The 22,846-nt window shown below is 38.8% G+C and overlaps 2 protein-coding genes and 1 long non-coding RNA gene across 4 annotated transcripts in view; 2 read left to right on the plus strand and 1 right to left on the minus strand.

Moving 5' to 3' along the window:
• Positions 1–22,274, plus strand: part of LOC310731218 (uncharacterized protein) — a 93,257-nt gene extending 70,983 nt beyond the window's left edge. Inside the window, exons 1-3 of one of the 2 annotated variants that reach the window (XM_083550712.1) lie at positions 17,015–17,250; positions 17,340–17,437; positions 20,533–22,274. In XM_083550712.1, coding sequence (XP_083406838.1) covers positions 17,366–17,437; positions 20,533–21,636 — 1,176 coding nt within the window. In that variant the 5' untranslated portion in view covers positions 17,015–17,250; positions 17,340–17,365 and the 3' untranslated portion in view covers positions 21,637–22,274. Of the gene's footprint in view, positions 1–17,014; positions 17,251–17,339; positions 17,438–20,532 lie in introns of those variants that run through there. The other variant, XM_083550713.1, reaches the window with a different exon arrangement.
• Positions 8,722–22,846, minus strand: part of LOC310731577 (uncharacterized protein) — a gene marked incomplete at its 3' end in the record, with an annotated part of 134,216 nt that continues 120,091 nt past the window's right edge. Inside the window, exons 2-3 of the mRNA XM_083551233.1 lie at positions 13,850–13,947; positions 8,722–9,921 (exon numbers count right to left, since the gene is read on the minus strand). Coding sequence (XP_083407359.1) covers positions 8,722–9,921; positions 13,850–13,921 — 1,272 coding nt within the window. The 5' untranslated portion in view covers positions 13,922–13,947. The remainder of the gene's footprint in view (positions 9,922–13,849; positions 13,948–22,846) is intronic.
• LOC310731158 lies at positions 14,830–15,250 on the plus strand. Its single transcript, XR_014535086.1, has 3 exons — positions 14,830–14,980; positions 15,079–15,115; positions 15,201–15,250. It is a non-coding gene; the product is annotated as an uncharacterized lncRNA (long non-coding RNA).

Here is a 22,846-nt window from a genome sequence, read left to right on the forward strand (position 1 = left end):
TTGTTCTACCTTCTGCTTCAAATTCCTACATGTTCTATGAAAACCAATTTACAGTCATTTTCTTTTTCCCTTTTTCTTTTTCTGTTCTTTATTTTCTTTCAGTGTTTCTTTGAGCATACAATACAATACAATACAATACAATACAATACAATACAATACAATACAATACAGGTGTGAACCTACCTGTCATGATGAGTGTATGTGATAAATATCCGCTAGGTGGCAGTAATGGCACACTTACCGGTAAGCTGTAGACGAACTCATGTAGAAGTGATGATGTTACAGTGCAGTTGTTGCATGTGCAGACCTGTGATGGAGTAAAAGAGATGTTCCTCACTAAGAGTTCGCTACACTGAAGTAAGAAACATACAGAGAGAGAAGACAATTGTGTCTTGTTGTTGGTGATGTATTTTATCTAAACAGTGTATTTTCAGTCTGTGGTAACGTTTTTTTTTTTTCTGCACACTTTCCTGATGCCCCCAAACTGATTATGATGATGGTGACAGCATGGCCAAGTGTTTTGTCTCATGACGGCTCTTTGACGTAGCTTCCTGTGTTTGACTTGTTTGCAGCGAGTTCCGTGTTTGTATTTCTCTCTGCTTTTTCAAACAAACTTTACTATTTATCTCTCCTTTTTTCCTCTTTTAATAATTCTAAATTGTTTTTTTGTCTTCCTGACTTGTGCCTGTAGTAAGTTAACTTGACTATCACTAGTGTTGACTATATTCATTCCCTCTCACTTTATCACATCTCTGTATCTTAACGCTATCTGCTATTATAAGCACTATGCCGGCTGTGTGTCTGCCTTTGAGCACAGGTGAGGACTCGTTCGATGTCCGTGCTACCGGAGACAAAGGTAAGGTGCACACTCCCTGTTTTCCTGGTGCTCGTGTACTCGATGTCGCTGCGCAGGTACCTGCGATCCTGAACGAGAACTTTGCAGCGGTTGTTCTTCATGCCGGAACGAACGACACCCGGCTGAGGCAAACGGAGATCTTAAAGAGGGATTTCAGGATCCTGGTGGAGACGGTACGCAGCACATCACTCACAACGAGGATCATAGTGTCAGGACCTCTTCCCACTTACCAGCGAGGGGCTGAGAAGTTTAGTAGACTCTTTGCACTAAATGAATGGTTACAGTCATGGTGTCGAGAGCACAAACTTCTCTTTATTAATAACTGGAACTGTTTCTGGAAGCGTCCGAGGTTCCTCCGCCCTGATGGCCTGCACCCCAGCAGAGTTGGAGCAGCAGTGCTATCAGATAACATCTCTAGGATACTTCACACCATCTGACTGGTAAGACATCAGGAAATTTACGACTATGAGAACATTTATACAACAAACCAAATAGTTACAAGTTCACACACAGCCCAGTTTATAGAAACCGTATCTATTCCTCGTGGTAAAACCAATAATTAAATACACAAGATCCAGAAATAATCTTATTGCAGTTAAAACTGAAAAATGCCAGATAAGCAAACACCAAAAAGTTCTAAAGTTTTTTTTTTTTTTAAACATTAGATCACCCAAAGCAGTGATTGTAAATGAGATGGGGCCTGAAACCTGACTGAAACTCTTCAAAGATATTGTTTTCTTGTAAGTGGGAACAGAACTGGGCAGCGAACAATCTTTTCTAAAATCTTAGAGATAAATGGGAGATTTAAAATGGGTCTGTAATTTGATAGCGTGTTTGGATCCAAATTAGGTTTCATAATGAGGGGCTTAATAACTGCTAACTTGAGGGATTTATGGACGTGACCTAAAGATTTAGCTTTAGGTCACGTCCATAACACTGTTCCAGAGTTTAGCTCCTAAACTCTGGAATAGTCTTCCTGACAGTTTTCCGGTTCAGACACACTCTCCCAGTTTAAGTGCAGATTAAAAACTTATCTTTTTAGCAAAGCCTACACATAACATACGTCTCACATCATAACCTTGTGCTCCAGAACATCTGATCACATGCACATTATCAACTTGTGCTGTTAATATCATGAACAGCAGCTACGCTAATTTCTCTCCACTGCTTCTCTTTCTCTCCCCATCCCGAGGCTTCCTGAGGTTTGGCCATAACCATAAAGACTGTATAAGACTGTAGAAAGAACATTACTTATAATCTTATACTCCAGTGCTCATGTTAGTTCTCACTCTCCAGTGTTCTGTATTAATAAAAGATTCATGATCACACTCTTGATGTCACTCAAATGAGGATGGTTCCCCTTTTGAGTCTGGTTCCTCTTAAGGTTTCTTCCTCACTACATCTAAGGGAGTTTTTCCTTGCCACAGTCCTTTTTCCTTGCTCATCAGGGATAAATGCACACCATTCACCTGTTGATTTCTGTAAAGCTGCTTTGAGACAATGTCTTGTGAAAAGTGCTATAGAAATAAACTTCACTTGAAGTTATGGGAAAGTGTAGTGGAAGCCAGGCTGAGAGAAGGTGACCATCTGTGAGATTTGTGAGGTACCACAGATGTAATATTTGCTTTGAGAATGTTGATGGAGAAGTATAGAGAAGATCAGAAGCAGTTACATTGTAAGTTTGTGGATTGTAGAGGACAGATTAGTATGGAGATTTTTTTGTAAAAATGAACTACACCCCGCACGTTTTTTGTGATTTTGTGAGCGAGCTTTGTGTTTTCAATGTTGGAGAATATAATAAAGGTTTGTATGGAGAATCGACGGTGGTTTGTATTGTATACTGGTAAATCTCTGCTGTTAGTTGGTGCACATATGCCTTTTGTTGTTAACAAACATGTATGTAAATTTTTATAGCATGCCTTCATCAAACAAATCGCGGCAACGCTCTAGTGTAAAAAAAACCTCCAAAAACACGTGCATGCACATTCTCATTTATTAACGCACATCATATACATAAAGAAATTGAAAGCACGTTAATATATTGCAGCCATATTGGTTTTCGTTTGTCTCGATGCCGGCGACATAACCGGGTTCCACTGTAATATTAATATGAGGTGAGGTCCAGTTACCAGTGTGACACTAAAACAGGTAGAAGTAATAACTACGTTTTACTGAAGTACATGTCAGAGCCAAGACTTCTTTACTTTCACTTGAGTAAAAAAGTATAATCAGTACTTCAACTTTTACCTGAGTATTTTAAAACATGAGTATCTGTACTTCTACTTAAGGATGTGTGTACTTTTTTGCCACCTCTGATGTAATAGAACTGTATCATGCAGTAATAATGTGCTTCTACTGTCTTACACACTGAAAGCAGAAACATTCAAACTATACACACCTTTAAGTGCCAGAAGGTGGTTTTCAATACCAGAGTTCCTTTGGAAAAGAAAAAGAAACGTTCAGATAGAACACGATGTTCATGTGCACTTTATCTGTAGGATGATTTTGGTTGCAGAAATTTAAATAGATTCAATGTGACCAAATCACATGACATGAACAATTCTACAGTATAGATGATACATTGGGGGGGGGTTTTTACAGTCAAGTGAAGTTTATTTCTATAGCGCTTTTCACAACAGACATTGTTTTAAAGCAGCTTTACAGAAATCAACAGTTAAGGTGAAGAGTTTGATCATAAATCTTTCAACAATACAGAACACTGGAGAGTGAGAACTAACATAAGCACTGGAGTATAAGATTATAAGTGATGTTCTTTCTACAGTCTTATACAGTCTTTATGGTTATAAAACTAGGAGCTACTGAGCAACTCATAAAATAGCTCAACTTCTGTGATCCATGTAGTGGGATCCAATTGGCACTGGTACGTCTCTAGATGGTTCGGAATGTTTGCGAGTTCGGCATCTACTACTTCAAAGGTCCATAATCTTCATGAGGTGGGACGTGACTGGAGCTGGCCAAACCTCAGGATGCCTCGGGATGGGGAGAGAAAGAGAAGCGGTGGAGAGGAATTAGCGTAGCTGCTGTTCATGATATTAACAGCACAAGTTGATAATGTGCATGTGATCAGATGTTCTGGAGCACAAGGTTATGATGTGAGACGTATGTTATGTGTAGGCTTTGATATGTTTTTAAGAGTTTCGAGATCTCAGGGAGCGTGACAGATTGTAGCATGTTAAAAGACTGGATAGATACATGGGAAGGATACAGAAGGATAATCAGTAAAAAATAAAGAATAAACAGTAAAAAAAAAACCTTACTTGTTTGTGTCTGTGTTCCACATCTTCAAACTTTTTGAGTCTACAGTCAGTTTATTTTATATTTTAAGAAAATTTCCCAAAAGAGCTCACCTGGAAGCATCAGTGGAACTCATGCTGAAGATGCTGAACCAGCTGGACATTGACATTTTTTTATGGGAAATGTTTATTTGACATAATTTGCAGCACAATCTTCCGATACAAATTAATTAATCATTTGAGCAATTTTCTGTATCATTTCTTATCAATTATCTGTTAGATTTTATGAGATGAAGGGGGGATAATAATTGGCCAAACATATCGAACAAAAGAAATCAGCAACATATATTGGTCATCCTTGAGTTCAAATGATATGCTCAGTTGTATGTTTGAGTTCATTGTAGTCTTTTTGATCATCTGAAGAAGAAGGCGGCAGTGATTCACGGTCTCTTGGAGCTCTTGAATGTCCTCCAGTAGCTTCTGGTATCTCATCAGATGATCTCTCCTATGCTCTGCTCTATCCTTCTTCTTCTCACAGTGATTAAGAGAATCCTGGAGCTCTCTGATGGTCAGAAGCGGTAAGTTGTTCCTCTCATTCATGTCTAGTTGGTCCTTCTTGCTTTTCTCCTCCCATTTATATCTCTCAAATTCCAAACTGGCCTCTAACTGAGCAACATGTTCCAGCAGCTGCTTTTGTTCTGTCACCCAGCTCTCTCTCTCTCACGTTCTCCAGATTTCTCCTGTTCCTCATGGAGTTTCAGGGAAGACTGGAGCTCGGTGATGTTCTGGAGGTGTGTGTCGTTTCTATGATTTATGTTCTGTTCACGCTGCTTTTGCTCCATAGTTAAAGTAGCCTCCAGAGTTTGCACCTTCTGTACCAGAATGGCTTTCTCTTCTTTTATCTTCTCTATTACAGTTTTTTTGGATTGCTTACACACTAAAATTAAAAGTAGTACACTATTAGCAATACCTTACACTCAAGAGGCAAAACATCAGCCCATATTTGCACAACTATAAGCACAATGTCAACCTCACACTTGTTGCAAAACTCTACACACAGTGATTTGCAAAACTGTCAAATTACTGCACCGTCCAACCAATTGGTTCAACACAGTCATCAGGTGTGTAAACACTTGTTTGCTTAATTGCAGACACACCAATCAGGTGTATAAGCACTATAAAAGCAGCAGGTGAGTTCATCGGTCTTCAAGCACAATTGAAAGAGTCAGAGAAAGAGTAAGACGAGGAGGAGAACGAGGAGAACAAGGAGGAGGACAAGGAGGAGCAGGAAGGGGAGGAAGAGGAGTCAACAGAGGAGGAAGGGGAGGAACAGGAGCCAACAGAGGAGGAAGAGGAGTCAACAGAGGAGGAAGGGGAGGAAGAGGAGTCAACAGAGAAGGAAGGGGAGAAAGAGGAGTCAACAGAGGAGGAATTAACAGAGGAAGAGGAAGAGATGGAGGCCATGCTGGAGGTAGAGGTAGAGGAAGAGGAAAAGGAAGACAAGAAGGTGCTCAAAGAGGACCGAATCTGACAAATGAGATCCGCGCAACACTGGTTGGCCACGTTGTCAACCACGGCCTGACGCTGAGGGAGGCTGGACTGCGAGTACAGCCAAATCTAAGCCAATACACAGTGGCAAGTGTGATATGAACATTTCGACTGGAAAATAGGTATTGTAAAAATATCATCATATCAAAAACATCTGCACGGTTTCAGTAACTGCTCACAGTAATGTATTCTAGGCACTATCAGCACTTCTTTTACCTTTTCCTGTGAAATTACTGTACTATTGTATACTGTTTTCTTTTGCTACATAGGATTGAGGGTCAGGAACGACAAGGGGGAAGGCCTCCTATGTTCACTGAACAGCAAGAAAGGGAGATAGTGAACATGGTTTTGTCCAACAATGCTATAACACTCAATCAGCTCCAAGCTAACATTGTCAATAAGCATGCCAGTTTCAACGATATCCATCAGGTCTCAACATCAACACTGGCACGCATCTTTAAAAAAACACATCTTCAAATGAAGCAAATTTATCGAGTGACTTTCGAGCGCAACCCGAAAGGGTGAAACGACTGCGGTATGATTATGCAGAGGCATGTATTCACTTTAGCAGTGTGTTCTTGCATACTGTCTCATAATCTTTTACTGTACTGTAATATGTATACTAGATCTACACTGAACTACACAATTTTGCATGACACTGTTTTTCAGATAGTTTTACAAATGGATGGAGAGGAGATCCAGCATGAGTTCATTTACGTAGATAAGGCTGGGTTCAACCTGTCGAGAACACGAAGGAGGGGAAGAAACATTATTGGCCACAGGGCTATAGTCAATGTCCCAGGGCAACGTGGGGGTAATATAACACTCTGTGCAGCCATTACACAGAATGGGGTCCTCCACCGCCATGCCCATATGGGCCCTTACAACTCAGCACTCATACTTACATTCTTGGACCAATTGCACGACATAAAAGCTGCAAATCAAAACTATCATATGCAATACATTGTTGTCTGGGACAATGTGTCTTTCCACCGCTCTGCTCTGGTTCAGAACTGGTTTCAGCAACATCCACATTTCACTGTCCTATATCTTCCACCATACTCTCCATTTCTCAACCCTATAGAAGAGTTTTTCTCGGCATGGCGGTGGAAGGTATATGATCTCCGTCTCCAAGCTGAGGTACCCCTTATCCAAGCCATGGAGGAGGCCTGTGACCAGATGGAGGTAGCAGCAATGCAAGGATGGATTCATCATTCAAGACGTTTCTTTCCAAGGTGTCTTGATAATGACAACATTGCCTGCGATGTTGATGAAATTCTCTGGCCAGATCCAGCTAGGCGAAGAGACAATGTCTAGTTCTTTTTTTTTTTTTTTTACAGTGAACTTACAGTACAATACGTGAAGTGCCGTTTTGTTACAGTATAATGAATCTCCATGTCAACATTTTGGGCGTGTTGACAAATAAATGAGTTTCTTCAGTCTGCAACATTGGTCTTGTGTAGTGTTTGGTATATTTTCATTATATTTGTACTTTATTGATGGTAGCCTACTCTAATCATAGGGAAGTAGTTTAGTAGTTAAGTTTATCACAGCAGAGTGTAACTCGTGCAAACAAAGTATAGTAATGTGAAACGTGTGTGTTTCATATGGTAAAAAAGTGTGGTTTTCACACAAAAGTGTATAGTTTTTACAAGAGTGTTTAATTATGCAAGGGATCTGTAGTGTTTTGCTAATTGGGTGTGTGGTTGTGCTAATTGTGTGTGTTTTGAGAACACGGGCCCTGTTTTAAAAATCCTGCTTAAGCAATCCAAAAAAACTGTAATGAACTTTTATTTTCATTTGGTGATGAAGCTCGGGTGTTCTTGTATTCAGAGCAGTGAGAACTGCATACAATTCTAGACTGAGACTCCTGAAGTTACTGTCACAGTTGGACCCTGGAAACACAGATTTTATTGCTCCCACATTGAAGTTGATTGCTTTCCATTTTATTCTTTCTGCATAATAATATTTTGTTAAAAACTGGAATTTAATTTAGTAAATAACAATGATGATTTGTTGATACTTCATAATCATCTATGATATAGAATAAAACATTGTTTCTATCAGCAGCATTTCTATTTTCTTCCTTATAAAAATTTTAAGTATAAGTTAAACAATAGCAAGAGAAAAATCAGTGAACTGTTCATGAAATAATCACAAAAAAATGTTCCTAAAGACGTTTTTAATGACACCGAGACTCATCCAGTCCATTTAGAATAATCGACTTTTAACATTCACCTTAATCTCAAAGGTGTTCAGTGAAGTTGAGATTAGAGCTCTGTGCAGGCCAGTTTAGTTCTTCCACACCAAACTCATCCAACCATGTCTTTATGAACCTCAGTTTGTGCACTGTGGCATGGTCATGCTGGATTAATAAAGGGCCGTCTCCAAACTATTCCCACAATATTAGAAGCATTGCATTGTCCAAAATGATTTGGTATGCTAAAGTAATGAACATTTCCCTACACTTTAAATCAAGGGCTGAGTCTTACCCCTAAAGTACAGCCCCATACCATTACCACTCCTCAACCAAACATTACAGTTGACTAATAAACTTATTTGAAGTTAGAGAAACACAAAAAATGAACGTTGGTGCAAAATACCTAAAGGTTTATACATTTAACATTTTAGATTTAAAAAAGACTTAGGGTGAGATTTGTCTGCACTTTAATTCTTATACATATATACATCTTAGACATATACAACAAAAATCTATTCCCTGATCTTGCTGTGTAACCGTGTGATCAAGCTCAAGTTTGCAGTAAATCAGCAACACTGGGCTCAGGGGACAATGGATTAGAAGAAGTTCCATTAGATAATGTTCAGAAAGCACATATGGGTGAGATGCTCAGGTAGCCTCATACATGTTGCCATAAAGTGTAGTTGTAGTGTAACTGTAGATGGAACAACAATGTTCTGATGGCTTGGAAAGGTGTCCAATTTGTTGGAGCTAAATCAAATTTACATTACAATTTAAAGTTCCGCCAATATTTACAGTACAATTTCCCTTTACATCCCTTCAAATAAGAAATTAAAGAAGATGATTTGTTTTATGGTTGTATGTTAGAGCACTTGTGCTTCCTTAATGAGCTTTAATGAACATAGCTCCGTCCACAGTGAGTTCACACTCCGATCACTAAAACTCTTCCCACACTGTTCACAGTAATACGGCTTCACTCCTGTGTGGATACGCTGGTGTGATTTCAGATTACCCTGTTGATTAAAACTCTTCCCACACTGTTCACAGTGATACAGTTTCTCTCCTGTGTGGATACGCTGGTGTCTAAGCAGATGACCCAGTTGAGTAAAACTCTTCCCACACTGGTCACAGTGATACAGTTTCTCTCCTGTGTGGACACGCTGGTGTATTCTAAAATTACTCTGATAAGTAAAACTCTTCCCACACTGTTCACAGTGATACGGCTTCACTCCTGTGTGGATACGCTGGTGTGATTTGAGATTACCCTGTTGATTAAAACTCTTCCCACACTGTTCACAGTGATACAGTTTCTCTCCTGTGTGGATAAGCTGGTGTCTAAGCAGATGACCCTGTTGAGTAAAACTCTTCCCACACTGTTCACAGTAACACAGCTTCTCTCCTGTGTGGATACGCTGGTGTGATTTAAGATTACTCTGGCGATCAAAACTCTTCCCACACTGTTCACAGTGATACGGCTTCTCTCCTGTGTGGATACGCTGGTGTCTAAGCAGATTACCCTGTTGAGTAAAACTCTTCCCACACTGTTCACAGTGATACGGCTTTACTCCTGTGTGGATAATCTGGTGTGATTTGAGATGACTCTGACGATCAAAACTCTTCCCACACTGTTCACAGTAATACGGCTTCACTCCTGTGTGGATACTCTGGTGTGATTTGAGATTACCCTGTTGAGTAAAACTCTTCCCACACTGTTCACAGTGATAAGGCTTCTCTCCTGTGTGGATATGCTGGTGTCTTTTGAGACTACTCTGATGAGCAAAACTTTTCCCACACTGTTCACAGTAATATGGCTTCTCTCCTGTGTGGACACGCTGGTGTATTCTAAAATTACCCTGTTGAGTAAAACTCTTCCCACACTGTTCACAGTGATACGGCTTCTCTTCTGTGTGGATACGCTGGTGTGATTTGAGACTACTCAGGTGAGTAAAACTCTTCCCACACTGTTCACAGTGATACGGCTTCTCTTCTGTGTGGATACGTTGGTGTCTTTTCAGAACAGCAATTTTAGTAAAACTCTTCCCACAATCTGAGCAGTGGTGCATCTGGAAAACAATATAAAATGATTCAATATACTGTAATAATTTTAAGTCTTGCATGTTATCAGAAATGTCTGCTATAGTAATCTGATATGGTTTGAAACAAGTTCAATGAGAGGTATTTTGAGGCCTTTTAGAAAACCTTTAACTATTTAATACTTGTATAAAATCCCCGATATTTATGTCTTCAAGGTGGAGGAGTTTTCCCAGTTCCAGACCAGGCAGCATTATATCATCTTATTTTCAATTCCAGGAGACAGAGAAAAAAACTGTGGAACCTGTTGTGCTTCTGTGATAACATCAGAGCTTAACAGGATTCAGTCCACGATCACAAAGCTACCTGAAACTATGTTCAAGCAATGTTTGGGTGATTTTGGATTTAGCAAAATACATTTCTGATTCAGAACATTTGCTAATAATAGCTCTCATTAGACAAAGCTCAAAATCTTGACTGGTGCAAACAATCAGTACCTACTGAGCTGATCTGCATGCTGTCTTCCAAATGATGTGTGAAAATCCCTGTGGTTGGGACAACAATACATTGATGACGACTGCAGGTAATTATCTGTGGCTGTCAAAAGCAGCAACCTACTTCCTCCTAATGGCCTATGAGGGCATTTTCAATCAACTTGTTAGCATGTACCTCCGCTTTCAGACTCTCAGATGAAAATCACCTACCTGAATGTAAATGTGAACAGTTCCTGACCAAAGTGTTCTACATACACAATTTAGATACATTTGGAAAGAAGATACTCTGACCCAGCCATTAATGTTGCACAAGTCAGTGCACTCTTAGCGCAGGTCTCAACCCCGGATACATGTGGAGGGTTGCGTTATGAAGGACATCCAGTGTAAAACGTGCCAAATCAAACATGCAGATCACAAATCAGAATTTCATACCGGATCGGTCGAGGCCCGGTTTACCAACGACCACCACAGGTATCGTTAGCCAACAGGGTACCGGTGGAAATTGGGCTACAGTTGGCCGAAGGAGGTGAAGGAGAGGAGGAAGACGTCTACAGAGGCAGCGGAAAAAGAAGAAGTGGAGGACAGTGGAGGTTCGGGTTGGTACTTTGAATGTTGGTACTATGACTGGTAAAGGGAGAGAGGGAGCTGATATGATGGAGAGAAGAAAGGTAGATATGTTGTGTGTTTAGGAGAATAAGACCAGGACACTGGAGGTGTTTAAACTATTATATTATAGTGTGGATGGAAGGAGAAATGGTGTAGGGGTGATTCTGAAGGAAGAGTACAGTAAGAGTGTAGTGGAGGTGAAGAGAGTTTCTGATAGGGTGATGAAGGTGAAGCTGGAAGTGAAGGGGAGATGATAAATATCATTGGTGCTTATGCTCCACAGGTGGGCTGTGAGATGGAGGAGAAGGAAAAATTCTGGAGTGAGTTAGATAAAGTGGTAGATGGTGAACTTAGGAATGAAAGATTGGTGATTGGGGCAGACTTTAAAGGGCATGTAGGTGAAGGGAACAGAGGTGATGAGGAGGTGATGGTAGGTATGGAATTAAGGAGAGGAATGTGGAAGGGCAGATGGTGGTGGTGAAAACGTATTTTAAGAAGAAGGAGGATCATAGAGTGACGTATAAGAGTGGATGGTGAGAAGATGCCTGAGGAATGGAGAAGGAGCGTCCTGGTACTGATCTTTAAGAATAAGGAAGATGTGCAGACCTGTAGTAACTACAGGGGAATTAAGTTGATCATTCACACCATGAAGTTATGGGAAAGAGTAGTGGAAGCCAGGCTGAGAGAAGAGGTGACCATCTGTGAGCAGCACTATGGTTTCATGGGCATGGGGTATATTGGTAAGAGAATGTTGAGGATGGAAAGAGGCAGATATAGAGAGCAGGGGGTATGGAGACAGATGATCCGCTGTGGCGACCCCTAATGGAAGAAGCCGAATGAAGAAAAAGAAGGAAATAAGTCACTCTGGGTTTTACTGTACATCGTTTTTAACGCAGGTCCTTTTCTCCCTCCCCCTGCTAGACTCCGGGGGCCACTAGACTATTGTTATACATGTTTGGCTATTCATACTGACTGCATTCATATTAAATGTACAGCAATTCAGACTATTGTTATTCATACAGACTGCATTCATATTATTGTACAGCAAATCAGACTATTGTTATTCATACAGACTGCATTCATATTAATGTACAGCAATTTAGACTATTGTTATTCATACAGACTGCATTCATACTGCATGCATACTGATGGTCGGATATTTCAATGGACAGGAGGAGAATTAATGATCAGAAGCCATTAATCTCAAGTAGCAAGGAGCTGAACAGCTCTGCTAGTGGTAACGTTAATTCACCTATTTCTTCATCACCAGCAGCACTCCATTCTCCAACATCTATCTCCCCTACATGCCAGTGTACACACACACACTTACCTACATACATACATACAACGGGTAAAGTAAGTACTGAACATGTCAACATTTTTCTCAGTAAATATATTTCTAAAGGTGCTAGTGACATGAAATCTTTATCAGATGTTGGTAACAACCCATGCAATCCACACATACAAAGGAATCAAACCATACATGTCCATAAATGAAGTTGTGTAATGTTGTGTAACAACACACACACAAGAAAAAGTATTGAACACATGAAGACAGGGAGGTGCAAAAAGGAATGAAAAGCCAAGACAGCAGTAGATATCAATCAGTAATTAGAAAGCAATCCTGCCTATTGTCATTGTAAATTAATATCAGCTACTTCAGTCCCAACTGATGGCCTGTATAAAGGTGTCCCATTACCAAGGTGTCACACAAGAAACATCTCATGATGGGTAAAAGCGAAGAGCTCTCTCAAGAACTTTGCATCCTTACTGTTGCACACATACTGATTGCATTGTTTACAGAAGGATTTCTAAACTTCTGAATGTTCTGAATGGTTTGATATCTTTGTATGTCTGGATTTCATGTCTTTTAGTGTTAAGATGGTTCTCACACTGGTTCTCTAAACACATTCCTATGTTATCTTTATGGAAGTCTTTATCTGGATGCACACATCTCCAGTTACTATGTCTTCTTACCAAATCAAGAACAGCTTTAGCTCAGGGTTATTCCAGTGTGTATATACTTGTCTGTTATCTGCAATAAACTGAAGAAGAACATTTGCCCCAGTATGTGTGCTGTGATTCTTCCCTGATCAGAAAAGACACCATGGGCATCGTTGATCACATGGGAAATAATAAAAATCTAACAACATCAATAGCACCTTATGAAATATATTTACTGAGAAAAATGGTGACATTTTCAATACTTATTTTACCCGCTGTATGTTGTCTCCTGTTATAATCACATGTGATGACTGCTTATGTTGACATACAGGCTTATGCTCTGATTAAACGGGGTGTATTCGAGCAGATGTAGTTGTGTTGGCCTATTTTGATAATAGATGCCTTTTAGGCTAAGACCACCTGTTCTCTTTGGGTTCATTAACACTGTGATTCCAGGCTACACTAGTACTCAACACAGTGGAAACATGGTTCTAATTTTCAAAAGTACTACTAATAAATGATCTTAAAGTGCGAGGCAGAAACTAAACAAACTTGCAGTCCGCCACTTAATACTTTACTTTAAAACTAAACTTCCTCTGGGAGATCACTGGGATACGCATGTGAATATTTGATCTGTTCACTGGTTGCATGTGTAAAAGCTGTTGGTATCAAACATTGTTTACTTTATCAACTGAGTAAAAAGCTGAAGAACAGATCATATAGGACAATTGATTAAAGATTTGGGGAGAAATTTCGTGTTTGCTTGTAAAAGGATTTTTTAAATGAATAAAAAAACAGTAGTTTATTGTGATACACTTAAAGTTAAGGTATTTTTTTATGATTTAATTTTAAATACATCATGATGTATCTTTGCCCTGCAAACCACACTGAAAGTTGAGACATGAATAAATTGTACCTTTGATCCAGCAGCAGCAGCAGGAGTGTGTGGAGGTTCTCCTAAAGATCTCCGTCTGGACTCTGATTTCATGATCAGAGGTGTAAAGAATCAGGACACTGGAAGAAAAATGCAGAGGTTCATGACTCCAGAATGTCCACTAGCTGTTCCCCGAGCAGCTCAGCTGCTACATTTCACTGTATCTCACCTTTGGGTAAAAATCCGCTAAATCCGGGACAAAAACGGGGTTGAAGCTCGCGCGCGATAGATTTATAACAGCGAAAGGAACGTCGATGTGCACGCGCAGAAAGTGGAGAAAAACTCACGCGACCAACATTAACTTCAGACCGGAGCGCGTGAAAGAACTCTATAAGTACAAACACAGATCACAAAGCAGTGGGCGGGGCCAACGGGCTCGAGTTCTAAATCCGCAAACATCATTGGCTCTGGGATCACTGGGATTTTCTGTCTCTCACTCTTACTGGTTGAGCTGAAACAGGTGCTGAGTTTGGAGACTGCTTGAACCTCTTTTCTGGTTGATGGCTGGTGTGTGGAACCCACTTCTCCTCAGAAGATTCAACTAAATGACTGTTGGAGCTGCTATCATGGGCCCTCAACTGCTCAGTTGTATGAATGAGATAATTATAACATAACATAGGGAATTTAGTTATAATTTTTAATATAAAACTTCATTATAATGAAAGTAATATCTAATAATGTGTTAGTAATAATAATAATAATAATAATAATAATAATAATAATAATAAATCTGATAATAATGTTAACAACAGTGTAACAATAACTCAAAAAATATTTTGTTTTGTTTAATGAAAAAAAAAGAAAAAATAGTAGTTTTAATATGTAATATGTCATACAATAATATAAAATATAATGTTCTATCTGAATGTTTATTTTCCACAGAAATGCCAGTGCTGAAAAACAGCTTCTGGTACTAAAGGTGTGTAAAGTTTTGATATTTCTGCCTTCAGTGTGTAAGAAAGTACAAGGTGATTATTACTGCATGATTCAGTTCTATTTAATGAGCATATAAATATAAATTATTTTACAGAAGTGAACACCAGACAAAATCTGGAAATCCGAGGCCTGAAGTACACAATCAGTAGCTTCGAGAAAAGCATCTGCTTAATCGAGGTACTTTCTTTTGATTACAGACGCAGACCTCATTGGACTGAAGTGAGAATTGTGACTAAATAAAACTATATATTATTTTATTTTTTAAACCTCAACAGGAAAAACTCTTCAAACAGGGAAATGAGTTGAACAAAGGTAACACTGAAATCTCTCTGAGTTTCTGTAGATGTTGATGTAGAAGGTATTTGCTTTGACTGTAATAAATTGTTTGTCATTACAGAGAAAAAGTGCTCCTCCACGCAGACTGAGAACGAGCAGGAAGCTGACAAAAGTTTTTAGATGTGACTTGTTATAAACTATTTTCTAGAGAAGATACAGATTTATATAAACATGTGCTAAAGCGATTTGTACATTTCCCCTCAAATAATCAGCTGATCAGATTGAAAGTTATATTCATTATGCAGAAATCAAACACGCAGCTTTGTTTTATTGTTTATTTTATTGTGAAGTTTTATTTTATATTCATACAGGCCCAAACCCCACAGCAAAGAGAACAGTTAACAACACAAAAAGTACTTTATAAGTTATTGTGCTTTAATTGGTCTTTTTGACTGCACTATATATGTAATTAATGAAATACTTTTTGTGTGAAATAAGTGTTATGTTTACATGAAAGAGTTGTGAAGAGAAGAGTAAATGAAAATGTAGCTTCCATAAGGAAAGTAAATTTAAATTATATGAAGAGGCTTAAGAAATGTGAAATGTTTATAAACCAAAAATTGTGAAAATATATTCCCATAGATGCATGTTTTCTTTCCCCAAGTGTTGCTTTTTGGTTCTATCAATTAAGTAAAGGGTTGACTTTGACCTTGAAGTAGTTCACACATCTGTAGAGAGGAGGCAGGTGGATAATCCTCTTAACGACTTCTTTTGTGTGTTCATTATCAGGTGAATACTGTGTTGATGATAGCTATTAGTGTGAAGGCAGTCTATATGAATAGAGTGTGAATGCTGGCTACATGTACTGTTGGTTTTAGGATCATTATTAGGGCCATCAGGATGTAAAGTTCTGACTATATCAGTGTTAATGCTACATTTCTAAAATTGTCAGGATATACTGTAATTGGCATATACAGTTATTTTTTTTACACTATTTTATAAGTTAAGTAAAGTTTCTATTAAGTTACAGTTGTGTAAAACTGTACCAACACAGTACTGAAACCTGCTTTTTAACAGCAGCATGACATCATCAAACTGTGAGTGGTCCCACCACACCCACATTCCCACCACATCCTTATTTCTCAAAATATTTCTCCTCCTCCTCCTCCTACAACTGCTATTATATATTTCTTTCACTTTTTAATGATCAGCCTTCTGTAACTTGATAGAAACTGTACTTAAAATAAATCTATCATGTGTTTCCCTTTCTTTTTATTTATTGATTTTTAAAAAAAATAAAAAAAACATTTAGTTTTATTTAGTCACAATTCTCACTTGTGAGAAAGTACCTCGATTAAGCAGATGCTTTTCTTGAACCTACTGATTGAGCACTGTAGGCCTCGGATTTCCAGATTTTGTCTGGTGTTCACTTCTGTAAAATAATTTATATTTATATGCTCATTAAATAGAACTGAATCATGCAGTAATAATCACCTTGTACTTTCTTACACACTGAAGGCAGAAATACCAAAACGTTACACACCTTTAGTACCAGAAGCTGTTTTTCAACACTGGCATTTCTGTGGAAAATAAACATTCAAATAGAACATTATATTTTATATTATTGTATGACATATTACATATTAAAACTACTATTTTTTCTTTTTTTTCATTAAACAAAACAAAATATTTTTTGAGTTATTGTTACACTGTTGCTAACAGTATTATTAGATTTATTATTATTATTATTATTATTATTATTATTATTATTATTATTATTATTTTCACTAACACATTATTATATATTACTTTTATTATAATGAAGTTTTATAGGAAAAATTATAACTAAATGAACAATTCCCTATGTTATGTTATAATTACCTGTTTCAGCTCTACCAGTAAGAGTGAGAGACAGAAAATCCCAGTGATCCCAGAGCCAATGATGTTTGCGGATTTAGAACTCGAGCCCGTTGGCCCCGCCCACTGCTTTGTGATCTGTGTTTGTACTTATAGAGTTCTTTCACGCGCTCCGGTCTGAAGTTAATGTTGGGGCGTGAGTTTTTCTCCACTTTCTGCGCGTGCACATCGACGTTCCTTTCGCTGTTATAAATCTATCGCGCGCGAGCTTCAACCCCGTTTTTGTCCCGGATTTAGCGGATTTTTACCCAAAGGTGAGATACAGTGAAATGTAGCAGCTGAGCTGCTCGGGGAACAGCTAGTGGACATTCTGGAGTCATGAACCTCTGCATTTTTCTTCCAGTGTCCTGATTCTTTACACCTCTGATCATGAAATCAGAGTCCAGACGGAGATCTTTAGGAGAACCTCCACACACTCCTGCTGCTGCTGCTGGATCAAAGGTACAATTTATTCATGTCTCAACTTTCAGTGTGGTTTGCAGGGCAAAGATACATCATGATGTATTTAAAATTAAATCATAAAAAAATACCTTAACTTTAAGTGTATCACAATAAACTACTTTATTTATTTAAAAAAATTTTTTACAAGGAAACACGAAATTTCTCCCCAAATCTTTAATCAATTGTCCTATTTGATCTGTTCTTCAGCTTTTTACTCAGTTAATAAAGTAAACAATGTTTGATACCAACAGCTTTTACACATGCAACCAGTGAACAGATCAAATATTCACATGCGTATCCCAGTGATCTCCCAGAGGAAGTTTAGTTTTAAAGTAAAGTATTAAGTGGCGGACTGCAAGTTTGTTTAGTTTCTGCCTCGCACTTTAAGATCATTTATTAGTATTACTTTTGAAAATTAGAACCATGTTTTAAAATTAGAACCATTAGAATCACAGTGTTGATGGACCCAAAGAGAACAGGTGGTCTTAGCCTAAAAGGCATCTATTATCAAAATAGGCCAACACAACTACATCTGCTCGAATACAAAGATATCAAACCCTTCAGAACATTCAGAAGTTTAGAAATCCTTCTGTAAACAATGCAATCAGTATGTGTGCAACAGTAAGGATGCGAAGTTCTTGAGAGAGCTCTTCGCTTTTACCCATCATGAGATGTTTCTTGTGTGACACCTTGCTATTGGGACACCTTTATACAGGCCATCAGTTGGGACTGAAGCAGCTGATATTAATTTACAATGACAATAGGCAGGATTGCTTTCTAATTACTGATTGATATCTACTGCTGTCTTGGCTTTTCATTCCCTTTTGCACCTCCCTGTCTTCATGTGTTCAATACTTTTTCTTGTGTGTGTGTGTTGTTTCACAACATTACACAACTTCATTTATGGACATGTATGGTTTGATTCCTTTGTATGTGTGGATTGCATGGGTTGTTACCAACATCTGATAAAGATTTCATGTCACTAGCACCTTTAGAAATATATTTACTGAGAAAAATGTTGACATGTTCAATACTTATTTTACCCGCTTTATGTATGTATGTATGTATGTATGTATGTATGTATGTATGTATGTATGTATGTATGTATGTATGTATGTATGTATGTGTGTGTACACTGGCATGTAGGGGAGATAGATGTTGGAGAATGGAGTGCTGCTGGTGATGGAGAAATAGGTGAATTAACATTAGCACTAGCAGAGTTGTCCAGGTCCTTGCTACTTGAGATTAATGGCTTCTCAGAATGGCTTCTGAGAATTCATTCTCCTCCTGTCCATTGAAATGTCCGGCCATCAGTATGAATACAGTCTGTATGAATAACAATAGTCTGAATTGCTGTACAATTAATATGAATGCAGTCTGTATGAATAGCCAAACATGTATAAGAATAGTCTGAGTGGCCCCCGGAGTCTAGCAGGTGGAGGGAGAAAAGGACCTGCGTTACATAGAACATAGTCCACCTGTGTGCACCTTCCTCCACTCTTATACGTCACTCTATGATCCTCCTTCTTCTTAAAATACGTGTTCACCACTGCCATTTTCCTCTTTTCAGCAAAAATCTACCACCATCTACCCTTCCATATTCCTCTCCTTAATTCCATACCTACCATCACCGCTTTTCCCTTAACCTACATGCCCTTCAAAGTCTGCCCCAATCACTAATCTTTCATTTCTAGGTTCACCATCTACCACTTCATCTAACTCACTCCAGAATTTTTCCTTCTCCTCCATCTCACAGCCCACCTGTGGAGCATAAGCACTGATAATTTATCATCTCCCCTTCAACTTCCAGCTTCACCTTCACATCCTATCAGAAACTCTCTTCACCTCCACTACACTCTTACTGTACTCTTCTTTCAGAATCACCCCTACACCATTTCTCTTTCCATCCACACCATGATAGAGCAGTTTAAACACCTCCAACATTCCTGGTCTTATTCAATTTCCATTTGGTCTCCTAAACACACAACATATCTACCTTTCTCCTCTCCATCATATCAGGTCCCTCTCTCCAGTCAAAGTACCAACCCGAACCTGCACTGTCCTTCACTTCTTCTTTTTCCGCTGCTTCTGTAGACTTCTTCCTCCTCTTCTTCTCCTCCTTCGGCCAACCGTAGTCCAATTTTCACCGGTACCCTGTTGGCTAACGATACCTGTGGTGGTCGTTGGTAAACCGGGCCTCGACCGATCTGGTATGAAATTTTTTTTGTGATCTGCATGTTTGATTTGGCACATGTTTTACACTGGATGTCCTTCATAACTCAACCCTCCACATGTATCCGGGGTTGAGACCTGCGCTAAGAGTGCACTGACTTGTGCAACATTAATGGCTGGGTCAGAGTATCTTCTTTCCAAATGTATCCAAATTGTGTATGTAGAACACTTTGGTCAGGAACTGTTCACATTTACATTCAGGTAGGTGATTTTCATCTGAGATTCTGAAAGCGGAGGTACATGCTAACAAGTTGATTGAAAATGCCCTCATAGGCCATTAGGAGGAAGTAGGTTGCTGCTTTTGACAGCCACAGATAATTACCTGCAGTCGTCATCAATGTATTGTTGTCCCAACCACAGGGATTTTCACACATCATTTGAAAGACAGCATGCAGATCCGCTCAGTAGGTAAAGATTGTTTGCACCAGTCCAGATTTTGAGCTTTGTCTAATGAGAGCTACTAGTAGTAGCTTTTGGATCACTGTAAAATCCAAAGTCACCCAAACATTGCTTGAACATAGTTTCAGGTAGCTTTGTGATCGTGGACTAAATCCTGTTAGGATCTGATGTTATCACAGAAGCGCAACAGGTTCCACAGTCTTTTTTCCTGTCTCCTGGAATTGAAAATAAGATGATATAATGCTGCCTGGTCTGGTACTGGGAAAACTCCTACACCTTGAAGACATAAATATCAGGGATTTTGGAACATTAAATAGTTAAAGGTTTTCTAAAAGGCCTCAAAATACCTCTTATTTAACTTGTTTCAAACCTTATCAGATTACTATAGCAGACATTTCTGATATCATGCAAGACCAAATCTAAAATTATTACAGTATATTAAATCATTTTATATTGTTTTCCAGATGCACCACTGCTCAGATTGTGGGAAGAGTTTTACTAAAATTGCTGTTCTGAAAAGACACCAACGTATCCACACAGGAGTGAAGCCGTATCACTGTGAACAGTGTGGGAAGAATTTTACTCAACAGGGTCATCTCAAATCACACCAGCGTATCCACACAGGAAATAAATTGTATCACTGTGATCAGTGTGGAAAAAGTTTTACTCAGCAAGGTAGTCTCAGATTACATCAGCATATCCATACAGGAGAGAAGCCGTATCACTGTGAACAGTGTGGGAAGAGTTTTACTCACCCGAGTACTCTCAAAGTACACCAGCGTATCCACACAGGAGTGAAGCCGTATTATTGTGAACAGTGCGGGAAGAGTTTTAATCATCAGAGTAGTCTCAAATCGCACCAGTGTGTCCACACAGGAGAGAAGCCTTATCACTGTGAACAGTGTGGGAAGAGTTTTACTCAGCAAAGTAGTCTCAGATTACATCAGCGTATCCACACAGGAGTGAAGCCGTATCACTGTGAACAGTGTGGGAAGAGTTTTACTCACCTGAGTACTCTCAAATTACACCAGCGTATCCACACAGGAGTGAAGCCGTATTATTGTGAACAGTGCGGAAAGAGTTTTAATTGCCAGAGTAGTCTTAAATTGCACCAGTGTATCCACACAAGAGAGAAGCCGTATTACTGTGAACAGTGTGGGAAGAGTTTTACTCAACAGGGTCATCTCAAATCACACCAGCGTGTCCACACAGGTGAGAAGCCGTATCACTGTGAACAGTGTGGGAAGAGTTTTACTCAGCAGGGTAATCTCAAATCACATCAGCGTGTCCACACAGGAGAGAAGCCGTATCATTGTGAACAGTGTGGGAAGAGCTTTACTCATCAAAATAATTTTAGAATGCACCAGCATGTCCACACAGGAGTGAAGCCATATCACTGTGAACAGTGTGGGAAGAGTTTTACTCAACAGAGTAATTTTACAAAACACCAGCGTGTCCACACAGGGGTGAAGCCGTATTACTGTGAACAGTGTGGGAAGAGTTTTACTCACCTGAGTACTCTCAAATCGCACCAGTGTATTCACAGGAGAGAAGCCGTATCACTGTGAACAGTGTGGGATGAGTCTTAGTGCTCGGCGTGCCCTCCTCAGCCACCAGCAGAGTCATACAGGACAGAAGCTGTACCTCTGTGGACACTGTGGACGGAGCTATGTTCATCAAAGCTCATTAAGGAACCACAAGTGCTCTAACATACAACCATGAAACAAATCATCTTCTTAAATTTTTTATTTGAAGGGATGTAAAGGGAAATTGTACTGTAAATATCTGGGGAACTTTAAATTGTAATGTACATTTTAATTAGCTCTAACAAACTGGACACCTTTCCAAGCCATCAGAACATTGTTGGTCCATCTACAGTTACACTACAACTACACATTATGGCAACATGTATGAGGCTACCTGAGCATTTCACCCATATGTGCTTTCTGAACATTATCTAATGGAACGGCTTCTAATCCATTGTCCCCTGAGCCGAGTGTTACTGATTTACTGCAAACTTGAGCTTGAGCACACGGTTACACAGCAAGATCAGGGAATAGATTTTTGTTGTATCTGTCTGGACCAATAAGAATTAAAGTGCAGACAAATCTCACCCATAAGTCTTTTTTAAATCTAAAATGTTAAATGTATAAACCTTTAGGTATTTTGCACCGACGTTCATTTCTGTGTTTCTCTAACTTCAAATAAGTTTATTAGTCAACTGTAATGTTTGATTGAGAAGTGGTAATGGTATGGGGCTGTAGTTTAGGGGTACTTTAGGGCCATTGACTTAAAGTGTAGTGAAATGTTAATTACTTTAGCATAGAGTCTCGGTGTCATTAAAAATGTGTTCAGGAACATTTTTGTGATTATTTCATGTACGGTTCACTTATTTTTCTCTTGCTATTGTTTGTTAACTTATACTTTGTTTCTATCACCAGCATTTCTATTTTCTTTCTTAGAAAAAATAATGTTTTATTCTATATCATAGATGATTATGAAGTATCAACAAATCATCATTGTTAATTACTAAATTAAATTTCAGTTATTAACAAAATTCTATTATACATAAAGAATAAAATGGAAAGCAATCAACTTTAATGTGGGAGCATTAAAATCTGTGTTTCCAGGGTCCAACTGTGACACTCAGTAACTTCAGGAGTCTCAGTCTAGAATTGTATGCAGTTCTCACTGCTCTGAATACAAGAATACCCGAGCTTCATCACCAAATGAAAATAAAAGTTAATTAATAACAAAAATAACTAAAATCTAATATAT

This window comes from Silurus aristotelis (assembly GCF_946808225.1).
Source record: "Silurus aristotelis genome assembly, chromosome: 9".
Classification (NCBI taxonomy): Eukaryota; Metazoa; Chordata; class Actinopteri; order Siluriformes; family Siluridae; genus Silurus; species Silurus aristotelis.